This window comes from Numenius arquata, chromosome 3 (assembly GCF_964106895.1).
Source record: "Numenius arquata chromosome 3, bNumArq3.hap1.1, whole genome shotgun sequence".
Taxonomy (NCBI): Eukaryota; Metazoa; Chordata; class Aves; order Charadriiformes; family Scolopacidae; genus Numenius; species Numenius arquata.
The window spans coordinates 63,146,118-63,159,828 of NC_133578.1; the positions used below are offsets into that span (position 1 = coordinate 63,146,118).

The 13,711-nt window shown below is 47.7% G+C and overlaps 1 protein-coding gene across 1 annotated transcript in view; it reads right to left on the bottom strand.

Annotated features, from left to right (window-relative positions):
* Positions 1–12,917: 12,917 nt before the first annotated feature.
* The window catches only part of SAMD12 (sterile alpha motif domain containing 12), a 176,865-nt gene continuing 176,071 nt past the window's right edge, over positions 12,918–13,711 (bottom strand). Inside the window, 1 exon segment of the mRNA XM_074145976.1 lies at positions 12,918–13,075. Within this exon segment, the coding sequence (XP_074002077.1) occupies positions 12,918–13,075 (158 nt within the window).

Below are 13,711 nucleotides of genomic sequence, written 5' to 3' on the forward strand. Positions count from 1 at the left end.
TTAGAATCACCCTCGTGCCTTCCAGGAGAGCATCCTTTCAGAGTGGATGGAGTGGGACTCCTCTCATGAGACCAGCTTGGTTTTGGTAACTACCTGGGGTAATCACTCTATTAGATTACCTGTGGGCCTCAGATTTCCAGCTAAATGGGCTTGATAATGCTTTCCTGGCTAACAGGACCGCCCGAGAACTGATTTATCACCGTTGTCAAGTGTGTCATGATCCTAGGGAGAAAAGCAGCATAAAAACACAGCACAGCTAAGATGTTTGGAAGGGCTTGGTGACAGGCACATGTGTGGTTAAAAAAACGTTACCCTGTTGCTTAATTAGCTCAAGCTGCCATTCTTTGTGCTGTGGACTCACTTTTCCATGGCTAAGTGCAGCAAGGATTTCCGAAGAATTAAGCAAAACCTTGCAGAGCCAGCAGCCTGGAGCTCCAGGCTTGGCTCTGTATTTACAAGCCTAAATAAAGGCAGCCCGATTTCCCCAGATGCCAAGTCCACCTAGATCCCACGCAGATTGAAGAGAGCTTTCAGCAGAAGTCCTCACCTGAAGGCTGCAGGAGAGGCACTGACTCCTGTGTGATGTTTGCCCACCTTCTGGTGGGAGCTGAGAAGGTCGACGGGAGGCAAAGTCAATGCTCTCGTTTTATTCAGTAGTCAACAGTGTCAGATTATACTTTGGAAAGCATTTTTTGCAGTCCACTCCCCAATCTGTAAGGATTTAAGGCTGGCTCACAAACTGTCTCTGCCTTCAAATAGCCCTTGCCCAGGGTTGCGTTGCTTTATCAAAAACAAAAGAAAGAGGGGGAAAAAAGGGAGGGAAAGGCAGAACAGACTTTCAAATATTTGTTTGTGGAACGGTAATACTCTGCTAAAACTATTCCTCATCTTGGAGCAAATTAAAGTGATCTTTGCTCCACAAATTAATACTAACGCTATGGTTGTTTATCATGTCTTGGTAATATCACATGGGAATAAAAATACCAACTCTTACCCGTTCAAATAGCTGAGATGTAACTGTTTGAGCTTCGGCATTGCAACAGCTGTTTCTCATGTCCTCGGGAATAATTGGTTGTTACAGAGGCTATTTAAATGTGAGAAAATCACTGTGGTTTTATAATTAGTTTATTTTTAAGGAAAAACATAACTGACCTTTGCTAATAAGGTGGGGGTTTCAGGTGGGATGGAGGGATAGCAGTGTAGGCACCTGATTTACCGTGACATTAAACAGATAGTAAAACCAGAGGCTTATAAATATTAAGATCTTAATCTCACAGTAGAGCTCTGTTGGGGAAGGCCGGAGACAAATAAGGCTTTGCCTGGAACTCACTGTAGGGTCAGGGCCCCGGTGTGCTGCGTTACGGAGCAGGATGACTGTGCTGAGAGGGTGTAAATACGAGCAGCTGGCTCTGACAGTAGCATTGTATGAGATTCATTAGGGGACTTAGGCACTCTGTGGCTATTTTAAGTACATAAATTCATAAAAATCTCTCTTTGGCTGCAGCCTAATTCAGAAACACCTTAAATCCACAAACTTCTAATGTGGTGGGACTGGGAAAGCTCCGTGGCTGCCTGAACGTCTGCTCTCAGGCGTGACCAGCATTGCAGATGGCTTGGGAGCCACCAGCAGCAAGGTCTCACACCTGGCTCCCCCTGCACAGAGCTGGTGGCCTGGTTCCCCACCTGGGTTTAACTTTTCCCTTGATACCCCCCAAGGAAGACACTTAGCAGCCGCTCTGGGAAAGGACCTCCGCTGGTTTGCACCAGCCCGCTGGGCAGGAGGGTTAGCAAAGAGTGAGATGACATGGGACATGGGTGGCCGAGAGAGCGGCCAGGCAGCAGGCAGCATCCCACCGGCAGCCCTGCAGAGGTGCTGCGCCGTGGGTTAAATCTCCATCCCCGGCTTTGGGAAAGAGCTGGCAAACGCTGCTGCTCGCGCCGCTCACTTTGTGAGTGAGTTCATGGCCGGGAGTCCCCAAGGAGGGGAAAGGGAGGCATTTAATGACTGCACGCAGCACGACCCTATCCCTGGTATTTCATAAGGGCTTTTTTAATTAGCGCTCTGCCTATCACCTCGCCTTGCGTGTCCTTGGCTTTTGCTGGCCGTTCCCTCCCCTCCTGTGCTGGTGGCTTGTGCCGCCTGCGAGGCATCTGCACGTAGCCAGCTGGGCTTTGGCCCGTGGCTTCACTGGGACAAAGAGTCAGCTCGAAGGGCTCCTCAGACACGAGCCACGGGTCTCTCTCCCGCAGCGTGTGCTTTCTCTGCGGGCTGCCACATAAAAACTGTTCCCCGGCAAAGGCAGGCTGGCGGAGGGAGCTGTAGCTCTTAGGCGGGTGCTATCCCCAAGAGCGCCGGCAGTCTTAGCAGAGCCTATTTATTGGTGCTTCTTCCTTCGAGGAGTAATAACTTCCAGATTTACTCCCTTTCTAACTGAGCATCTTTCAAAGTGGGTGTAGAACTATTTAAATAGCTTCTGTGGAGGTGGGATGAGAAATTGCTCTTATTCCATAGTCTGCAATCAGCACCAAACAAGCACTTTTCTCCACTGCACACACAAACAGGCAAGCATCTGCCAGCAGCCTCAGCACTTCAGATCTGATTTGCTGCTCGCTGGTGTAAGACACGAGGAATTCCAGTGACATCAACAGAGTTTCAACAGTGTAGTCTTTATTTTATTTTGTTTTCAATCTGGTTACATCTCCATATTTCTTTTACCCCAGGGACCCCTCAGTGGAGGGAAACCCCCCTGCAGCACATGGGCAGTGCAGACCCGCTGCAGCCCTTGATGCCTGGCAGAGCTGGGCCACAGCGTGGTTCTGCACAGCCCTTCACCTGGGCTTTGGAAGGGTAAAAGAACAGCTCTATGAGCCACCGCTTCCCAGACAGCCAAACACATCCTCCTGCACCAGCGAGAGGAGCTTGCAGCATCATGGAGGAGGCGGAGGCTGCGGGTGTCCTGGGGTGCCTTCCTGGGCACCCCTTTGCTTTGCCAGCTCCTCTGCAGGAAAAGCCTCAAACCCACAGGCTGATTGCTGTAGTAGAACAGACCCCCATGAAGAGTAAATGTAAAGAGCAGAAGGCCCCAAACTCATCCCTGCTTGGACAGAGCAGAAATGTGGTGGGGAGCAAAGAGTACCAACAAGCCCCAGGCCTCCAGAGATGGTGGAGTCAGAGGAGAGCCAGACTCTGGTGGCTTACAGAGAGAGACCATGCCCGTACCAAATGGAAGTGTAGCCACTCACCCTGGCAAACCCCAACAAAAGTTTCGGTCGTTGCTGAGTCAGTTCTGTAGCTGGCGATGTGTGGTATTTTCGTACACTGCTTTTTTTTCCTTTTGGTGCAAACATGGGTGGCAATCTGATTAGCTTATGATTCATGATTTGGCTAATGTCCCTACTTCCCCCGGTCCCCACCTGTTCAAATAACTACTACTGTAATGTAGGCTGTTAACTTGAAATAACTTTTCCAACCCCTTTTGTAAATGAACTCTGGAAGCTGCTTTGAGTCTAGTCCACGGACAGAAGTTGTAATAATTTAATATCAATGCTTTTAAAACCAACTCAACCTGGTGCAATACTCTGTGCAGGCATTTAGGGAGAAACATGTTCAGTTCAAGCTGTTCCTAATCAACTCACGTGGTGATCAGACATGCTGTTCTGGGAGAGCCTGGTTTCCAGCCCCTGCTGCTCGGCACTACTTCTAGCCAAAGGCCACCCCCTCCCCAGCTCTGCCGCACAGAAATACTGCTCCTCACCCAGTCCCGACAGCAGGAGCCAGGTGAGAGAACCCTCCCGTTCAAGGAGTCTCAGCTGACCTGGAATATTGTGCTGGAGTAGGACAAGGAGAGGCTGCTCTGTGCAGTTTGAGTGCCAGACCTCAGCAGAGCGGAGGGAAAGCCTGCGTGAGCAGCCGTGGTGGGTTGAGGCTGGTGACTTGGGCCAGCTCAGCTACCATCACATCAGCGAGCCTGACACTGCACCTTTGGTCACCCGGTCCCCTGCCCACCACCTCATCACTGCGGTTAGACCAACTTGAGCGAGTTACACCAGTGGCTCCATGCGCCCTTTTCACCAATTTAAACAGATCAATCAGGCTCAGGGCAACTTCCCAAAAGACCTAAATTGTGTAAGCAATCAAAAAAGAAAAAAAAAAAGGAAAAAAGGGAAATATGGTACTGAACTCTCCAGAGGAATGGTTTATTCTATTCCCCAACCGGCCAAGATATTGCAATGGAAAGTTTAGATAATTTTGAAGCACACGTGCATTTCAGCCTCTGTGCTTACACCCTTGTGAAGACCATTAGACAAATCCTGACCTTGCTCAGTCCTCTTCTCACCATGCTTTCCTCTACATTCACCTGCCTTGTTCCCTGCACAAGCCTCGACTGCTGCTTTGGTGCACTGTCGTGTTGAGGTCTCACATCCTCCATTGCAACAGATGTCTAATCCTTCTCCTGTAAATTCTCCCTCCCCCAGTGGCTGGTTGGCAGGTCGGGCTATGCACGCGGCATCCCACACCGTGGGCAGGATGCAGAGCCTCTGGACCCCCCCCTAAAACCAGCCCAAAGGCAGTGGGGAGAGGAGCGGTTGTGTGACCATGCTGCTGCAGTCAGGATCCAGATTTTGCACCAGGGGAGGTAGATGCTTTGCCTGTGGGTAAAAGCAGTAGGTTCATCAAGGAAGTGCCTCTCCATAGGTGGTGGTGCTAATTTCACCCCTGGCAAACAGCATTAATATAATACATCAAGCTGGCTGCATTAATAGCAAACCAAGGGAAAGGATTTGCTATACATGCTAGCCACTTTTCAAATGCAAATGTCTGTTTTAAATCAGATTAAGACAGAAGGAAGCCTAGAGAATGCCAATAATTAATACACGATACAGGAATAAACATCCAGGGCATCAAAAGGTAAAACACAATCACAAAGATGAAAGTAATCCATCTTCTCCATGCAGCCTGCTCTGCTGCACAGACTAACTGGGTGTGAGTCCCCATTCCCATTTCCATAGGTAGGTGGTGAGTGTAAACCCAGAGCAGCTGCTGAGGAAATAAGAAGAATCCTTAAGCTCAGCTGGGGAAGTGGAGAATCCCTGGGCTGGGCTGGACCGGACGGGACTGAGTTGGGCTCAGTTCTCCAGACTCCCCAGATTTTGTGAGCTGTGCTGCTGCAGAGAGGGAGCCTTCAGCAGTCACTTCTATTCATTGGCATGACCTCGGTCCCTTCAGAGTGTGCACTTCTAGCTTCTGTGGCTTTAAGCCAGTGAGAAAGATGGTGTTTGGGATCCCCACTGAGCCATGAGTGGACCTCAGAAATATTGTGCCCTAGCTTCCCTGCCTTCTTTTACACACATAGAAAGCAGCCCAGCTTCTCCCCTCGCTTCCCCAGACCTGCATGTTGAGTTGCAGTTGAGGTTACAGTATGATGTGTCTCATCTACCTTTAATCTTAAAAGAGAAATAGGAAAGTTGAGGGAAAATGTTAAAAGACTCTATCTCACTTTCATATTTCTTACAATTCGCACAGTGCTGGCATTGGACCCCCAGCAGTGCCCTGTGGTTTTACTTCCTTCTTCAGCTGATACTGAAATAGCAGCCCTTACTTCAGCTTAATTAAGTTTGCATAAGGCACCACACTGTATGGCCTTGCATATCGATTGTATCAAGAGATAAGCACACAGTCCATGCGTGCGGGAAGCGAGCTTCTCCAAAGGCAGATAAACATCACTGTTAGTGTTTGAAAGCTGCTGCTCAGCGGTGAGCTCCATCAGAGAAGCCATGTGGCTGCTGGTTTTGCAGACTGGTCTGTGTGCCGGTCCCTGGATTTGGAGGATGCTTATCTCACCAAGTGGTTCTTTATTTTCAGCCCTAGATCTCAGGAAAGAAGGAGAAGTTTCTTCTCAGACCTCTTAGGAATTGTGTTGCTGACTTAGAAGGTTTGCCAAGTGTCCCCAAATGAGAACACAGGGCTTAAAAGTCAAATTATAGAACCACAGAATGGTTTGGGTTAGAAAGGACCTTAAAAGATCATCTAGCCCAAACCCCTGCACTAGAGCAGGTTGCTCAAAAGCTCAAAACCCTGTCCAACCTGACGTTGAGCATTTTCAGGGATGGGGCATCTACAACTTCTCTGGGCATCTTGTTCCAGTGTCTCAACACCCTCATCGTAAAAAAATTCTTCCTTATATCTTATCTAAATCTACCCTCTTTTAGTTTAAAAGCATTGTCTCTTCTTCTGTCACTACAGGCCTTGGTTAGAAGTCCCTCTCTGTCTTTCTTATAAGCCCCTGTTAAGTACTGGAAGGCTGCAATAAGGTCTCCCCAGAGCCTCCTCTTCTCCAGGCTGAACAACCCCAACTCCCTCAGCTTGTCCTCATAGGAGAGGTGCTCCAGCCCTCTGATCATTCTTGTGACCCTCCTCCGGACCCACTCCAACAGGTCCATGTCTTTGCTGTGCTGGAAGCCCAGCAGTATTCCAGGTGGGGTCTCACCAGAGGAAAGTAGAGGGGCAGAATCAGATCCTGCATCACCTGCTGGCCATGCTTCTTCTTATGCAGCCCAGGATAAGATTCGCTTTGGCTCACTTTGCCAGCTTGTAGTCATTGCAAATTATTATGAACTGAACAGTAAGGATATTCTGGGCTCCTCTCTCCTGATTTATTATCATCTTCATATGTACAAAATTCCCTTGCTGGCCCTTGGAAGCCCAGGAACACACTCTTTTAAAAATAACCTGAAAAAGATAATTCGATTCCCACAAGCCTCTTTTACATTTTCTTTCTGATCTTCATTCAAACCCCACATTGGGCTGAAGGGAGCCCCAGGCTCAGCCACAGTGTGGACAGATGGACAGTGTGGGCAGCCGGCCCTTCCCACCTGACGTGGCAGGGATGGAGGTTACTGCCTCTGTCACCCGCTGATAAATCTGTGCTCACTGCCGGCAGAAGCAAAGACAGTTCCAGTCATTCTGGGAGAAAAGCCCACTGCAGGCCAGAGTGGCCATGCCATCATAGAATCATTGAATCACAGAATCATTTAAGATCACCAAGTCCAACCATTAACCTAGCACTGCCAAGTCCATCACTAAACCATGTCCCCAGGTGCCACATCTACACGTCTTTTAAATACCTCCAGGGATAGTGACTCAACCACTTCCCTGGGCAGCCTGTTCCAATGCTTGACAACACTTTCAGTGAAGAAATTTTTCCTAATATCCAATCTAAACCTCCTCTGGTGCAACTTGAGGCAATTTCTTTTTGTCCTATTGCTTGTTACTTGGGAGAAGAGACCAACCCCCACCTGGCTACAACCTCCTTTCAGGTAGTTGCAGAGAGCGATAAGGTCTCCCCTCAGCCTCCTTTTCTCCAGGCTGAACAACCCCAGTTCCTGTTGGCCGTCTTGGCCACTTGGGCACACTGCTGGCTCATGGTGGTTGGACTCTTAACCACATGTAATCACAAAAATGCAGCCAACCCTCCCTGGCTAATACTCTCCTACCCAGCTGGTGGGATTAATCAGAAGGATCTAGCAACAACCAACCAGTTCTTGTCCTACCCTTCCTCTCTGCGAACGATCTGCAAGTGTGCAGATCCAGATGTGATGGTACCATCTGTGCTGTCTGGATTGCATGGAGAGGAAACGCCAGTGCCATCAGCAGCATTAATGTAACATAGCATGCATGCTAGTGCCTCCCTGGCAGCACCTATGGGTCTGCAGAGGCCACAGAAATCAGCAGTTATCCTTCAGAAGACAACCTGAACCAGCAGAGAGGATGGTCCTCTGGATCTTCTGAGCAAGGAGTATGTATCCCCTCAACCAGTGGTTATTCAGGCTTGACTATACCCTTTTGACACTTTGATCTAAGCCTTCTGGTGGATTGCAGGCATCAGCATGGACTCTGATTTTTGGCTGCTGCCCAGAGAAAATTATTAATCACTCCGACAAGCACTATCCTAAGCAAGTCTAAACAAGTAGTGTGCCAGCATTCAGGATTTCAGGTAATATCAAAGTTATGAAAGGTTTGAATTTCCATCTTGCCCTTGGGACCCCTACGGTTCAGTCCTGCTAATTAATGTAATCACCATGACCAAATATTGTAGAAGTGCTTACTAGCCTGGGTCAAGGGGATGTCAGAGCTGGAAATTACCCAGGGGCAGTGTTGAAACAAACACTGTTTCTAAGACCTGCATATAGTTACTTTCTATATGAACCAGAAGAGAGTTGCCTCCTCACAAGATGTAGGTGATTACCATGAGCTGGGCTAGAGTACACGCAAACTTTTACCTGTGTGTCTGTAGGAGGAAATGACCTTTTGAGATATATTGCAATTTTGCCCTTGATTTCAGCAGGATTAAAAGCCCACTTAGGCAAATCCCACCGAGGGCTGGGCTGCTGTAAGGAGAGCCAAGCCTACTCCCTGCTGGCCTTGCCATTGAAGCCCCTTTGGTTTCACAAGACGTTCTAGTCTTAAAAACTAGCATTTATCAATTTTAATTCTATTAAGAAAGTAGGGCTTTCAGTGGGGAAAGAAACCAGCAGATTCTGGTGGATTTGGTATTTGACTTTGCAAGCAAGTTACTTTTCTTGTGTTTCCCTGTAATTTTCATGACCGGAGGGAGAAAGCTGGGTTTCACAACATTTTCGGTTTTGGTTGGGCTTTCATCACAAAGGTGATATTTGCAGGTTGAAGTACAGCCCTTGTTTACTTTAGTGCCGCATTTCCCGGCAACTTCAACTAGGAAAGAGTTTTGCCCTCGATGTCTTTCACTGGCGGGGGTTTTGTTCCCACGGTCAAGTGATAACCTTCCCCCTCCCCTCTGTCCCCGTGCCGTGATGTGGGGCAGCATCCTTGCTCTTCTGCGGACACAAGAGCTTTGCTCCCTCTCATAAACCACCACTTGCTTTGGGTTGATTTCTGCCCTAAACAATATTTCTTCTTATAACTTCGTTTTTATTTATTGCCTAAAATTCTAGATTAAATGCCATCTCCTAGCAACTGGTATATTTTTGTCCCTAGTCTGCTAACTTTCAGTGCTTGGATATTGCTCTCAGTTCATTTTGCCTGTCTCAGACAGAAAAGAAAACACTAGTTTCCAGATCCCTAGTTGTATTTACATTTGTTTGTTACATTTCTAAACAGTCGAGGCAGTTAAACAGCTAACTTTATATCCACCTGTTTGGTGCCGCTATAGATGTGCTCCAGAGAAACAAAAATATAGTGTAGTCCTCCTGTTTGGTGCATCTTTGGAAAAGAGAGACACGGGACAGGAGCTGCCTCCGCAAGGGCAGCCCACCTGAGATGTTTTGGGATGGGACTCTTCTTCCCACTGTGCAAACCCTTGACATTTCGTGACATGTCCGAAGAAACATCAAGAAATGTGCTTACTACCTCTGCAGACTAAACCGTGTCTGTCCTCCCAGCAAGCCATGGCAAAAGCATGAGGTGGATCTCAAGAGGAGGATGGGGCTGAATTATGCCCACGGTGGAGCTTACACAGTAGTGGGTGCCTGTCCTGTGGAATGGGTGCAAGACAGACCTCTCGCTATAAAAGAGCCATTTCTTTTTGGCTGTTCAGCTCAGATTCTGCAACGTGACTTTTAATCGTGTGTGTAGAGAGGTGTTTGCAGCGTTTATCTTCATAGGTAGCACAGCAGGAGCTCAGCACGCTGCAGAGAAGGGCTCATGCATCAAACCAGGTATCTCATCTGAAATTCTCAAAATTGTTAGGGACTTGTCTATGAATTTGGCTTGAAGGAACATTAGCAAGTATGGTTCATCTCACCTAACTTTAGTTAGTCAGTCTTTACCCGAGCTTCCTCTGATGGTCAGAGGGAAACAGCAGCTTTTAGGATGTGCTTCGTCATTGTAGCTGCCTGTTTTAGACTGGGATGGAGAATCCCCATGAACAGACATTGCAGTTGTTTACTGCTGGTCAGGTGGATCCCACTAAAACAACTGGGCACAATCCATCCTTAGACTCACAATTTCTTGTTCTCAAAGCCGTGTCATTTTTCTATCCATCCAAACTTGACTTTAGCTATTTTTTCTGTTTGCAATGGTTATAAATTGAATTTACGTGTAATAAAAGATGCTGTCCACGAGCATAAAAGAACAACTGATGATTCATGACTTTTATTTCTGTAACTTCTCACTTCCAGAATATCTATTTGACAAACTGTGAATCATATACATTGGCTCAGATGGATGTACTTAGCTCTGATTTGTACAGTGAGATGTAAATAATCAGTTAATTAAATGAAAATTTTCTCTGTGAATTACTGCCTCCCCTCTCCCCTCCCTTCCTTCTGCTTTAACTCATCACTGTTCAAAGGCACGATCCCTTCGCCTGACAACCTGAAATCATGCCACACACCTATTCCAGCAGCAGCATTTCATTCAGGACCATTGGTAGGTATAAAGATTGGAGCTGCCCATGACTTGCTGCAAAACCAACATGGTACCAGGACTAGTTACAAGCAATGGGGCATTTAGTTTTACATCACTGCTAAAAAAAGTACTTCCCGCCCAATGTTTCAACTGTGCTGGCTCAGAGAGAAGGACACTTGCGACATTGTTTAATACCACTGTGTTTTCCTGCACAAGCGCCCGCAAGGTACTGGCCAAAGCTCTGCTTTGACAGATGAGCTTGAAAGGGCAGATTTGCATCCTGCTAACTCTAAAATTCATAAAATATCTGTGTAAGGAAGGATGTGTGCGAGTCATCCCCTGACGGCTGAGTGCAACTGTAGATAGCCGTGATCACCCGATGAGAACATGAATTTTGTCTGATCTTGCTGAGCTGGTTGGGTCTTGCCTGCTACATGCTATGGTCTCATTAACACCTACTGACAGACGTTTTCCTCTCGGTTTGGCCAGGGGTGTCTGCTTGTCAATAGGCAACGCTGAACGGAGACGTGTGTCAGCTTTTGGCAATTTTATGCAGTTTGGCTCCAGAAGGATTAAACTCTGCTCTTAACACAAAGTAAGGTAACCTCTGTGAATTCAGATGGAGACCCCTTGTGCAGTTGTGTATAGCAGTATTACGTTAAAAAATTCTGAGCACCAAGGCTTTGTAAAAGAGGATATTTGTCATTTTTCGCAGAGCAGAAGCAGTTTGAAGGCAGTAGATTGCTTCTGTGCATCCATTCTCCTCACTTCCCTGTCACGCCAGACAGAGCACTGCTTGCACACATGAGGCAAGGAACTCTTCTCTAGAAAGCAGTCTGGGATGGGCTTTTCCATGTGGGACCTCCTGTTCCTTGTCCCAGTTTACCCTTACTTACAAAGAGAGTCCTGCGGTATCTGCCTCCTGCACTCAAGCTTATCAAGCTGGGTTCTTTTAGAAAGATGAAGAGCCTTAAAATACAGGCTTTGTCTAGATGCAAAATGTACCATGCTGTTGTAGGTCTTGGAATGATACACAGGCATTTAGTAATTCACATGAATGATTTCTCCCTGCACCAGGATCCAGGTCTGTCACTGATACCCTGAGTTGGGTTTGTGTGGCAAGGTTTTGTTAACGTCAGAGCTACAGTGCTTGCTTCTGTGGGAAGCTGCTAGAAGCTTCCCCTGTGTCTGATAGAGCCAATGCCAGCCGGCTCCAAGACGGACCCACCGCTGGCCAAGGCTGAGCCCATCAGCGACAGCGGTAGTGCCTCTGGGGTAACATATTTAAGAAGAGGGGAAAAAAACAACCTGTGCAACTGCAGCCAGAGAGAGAGGAGTGAGAATATGTGAGAGGAACAACTCTGCAGACACCAAGGTCAGTGGAGAAGGAAGGGGAGGAAGTGCTCCAGGCATCAGAGCAGAGATTCCCCTGCAGCTTGTGGGGAAGACCATGGTGAGGCAGGCTGTCACCCTGCAACCCATGGAGGCTAACAGTGGAGGACCACACGCTGGAGCAGGTGGATGTGCCTGAAAGAGGCTGTGACCCCGTGGGAAGCCCACAATGGAGCAGGCTCCTGGCAGAACCTGTGGACCCATGGAGAGAGGACCCCACGTTGGAGCAGGTTTACTGGCAGGACTTGTGACCCCATGTGGGACCCACGCTGGAGCAGTCTGTTCCTGAAGGACTGTACCCTGTGGAAAGGACCCATGCTGGAGCAGTTAATGAAGAACTACAGCCTGTGGAAAGAACTCATGTTGGAGAAGTTTGTGGAGACCTGTCTCCCATAGGAGGGACCCCAGACTGAAGCAGGCGAAGAGTGTGAGGAGTCCTCCCCCTGAGGAGGAAGGAGCAGCAGAGGCAACGTGTGATGAACTGACGGCAACCCCCATTCCCTATCCCCTTGTGCTGCTTTGGGGGGAAGGAGGTAGAGAAGCTGGGAGTGAAGTTAAGCCCAGGAAGAAGGGAGGGGGGAAAGTGTTTTAAGATTTGGTTTTATTTCTCATTACCTTTCTCTGATTTTGGTTGGTAATATTTTTTTTTATTTTTTTTCCCAAGCCTAGTCTGGTTTGCCCATGATGGCAATTGGTGAGTGATCTCTCCCTGTCCTTATCTCAACCCACGAGCATTTCGTTATATTTTCTCTCCCCTGTCCAGCTGGGGAGGGGAGTGACAGAGCGGCTTTGGTGGGCACCTGGCATCCAGTCAGGGTCAATCCACCACAAAGACCTTGGCAGTGTTCCCTTGATCTTGATGCACTAGTCAAGGATTTGGTCTCAAACAGCTGAAGGCTGGAGGTGATGTCCCTGCAGTAAACTGGAGAAGCACAAATACATGTCTCACATGTCTATGGCTCTATCACTTTTTAAAGTTCCATGTACCTAGGATTTACCTTTGTACTCATAAATTCCAAAACAGGCTTGAAGACCAAACCAAGCTTCCAGGAAGATACGACGTGCCATGATTTTCCCTCCCAATTCCTCTCTCTCCTCCCAAAAGGTGGATTTTCTGGCAGCATTTTTCCTTCTGTAAACCTTAAGCCATAGAGCCAGTGGCACAAAATGGTCACAGCTTAGAAGCACACGTGGCTGAACCTAGTCTGATGGGTGCAGATGCTCCCAGCATCTTTTCATTTATCAGCATGAATGTGTCTCAGGGAACCTCCCTATGGACTGGTGCTACACTACATGAGCCTTGTTCAGAAAAAAAGAAGGGGATTTTTAAAAAAAAAAAAAAAAGTGAACAAAGTCAGCCATGAGAAGCAGGAATGAGCTGGTACCAAATGTGATGAAGAGGCAGAGGTGGGGACCAGACTGTGAGGGGCAGGAGATGTGTTGATGGACAGCTAGAAGGGAGAGCCAGCGAGGCAGGCAAGGAGACACAGGAATAGCAAATGATCTTTGCAGCAGCAATTTGAATGGACATGTGCCAGGAAAGATTTCATTTTTCAGGGGTGGAAGGAAGGATGTTGCGGTGAGACTTGAGCCGATGTGAAGTTTAGCTGTGTGGATGGAGGGGAAGGGCTGTGTCTCGGCTATGGTATGAAGGAAGAGTCTGGAAGGCTTCAGCATAGCCTGGAAGTAATTGAGGGATGCCCTGTGGCCTCCGTTATGCACAAGGTCAGATTAGATAATCACAGCAGTCCCTTCTGAGTTTAGCATCTATAAATCTGTGAAATAGGAGCTTTAAACCATGATGAAGGGCTGAGTCCTTGGAGCATCACACTGAAAGCCCGGAGTATCCTGAGAGATTGGTCTTTAATACTGAGATTTGGGGGTATAGGAAATCTATTTCAGGATATCTTTTTTTTTTAAGGTTTATTTTATCTA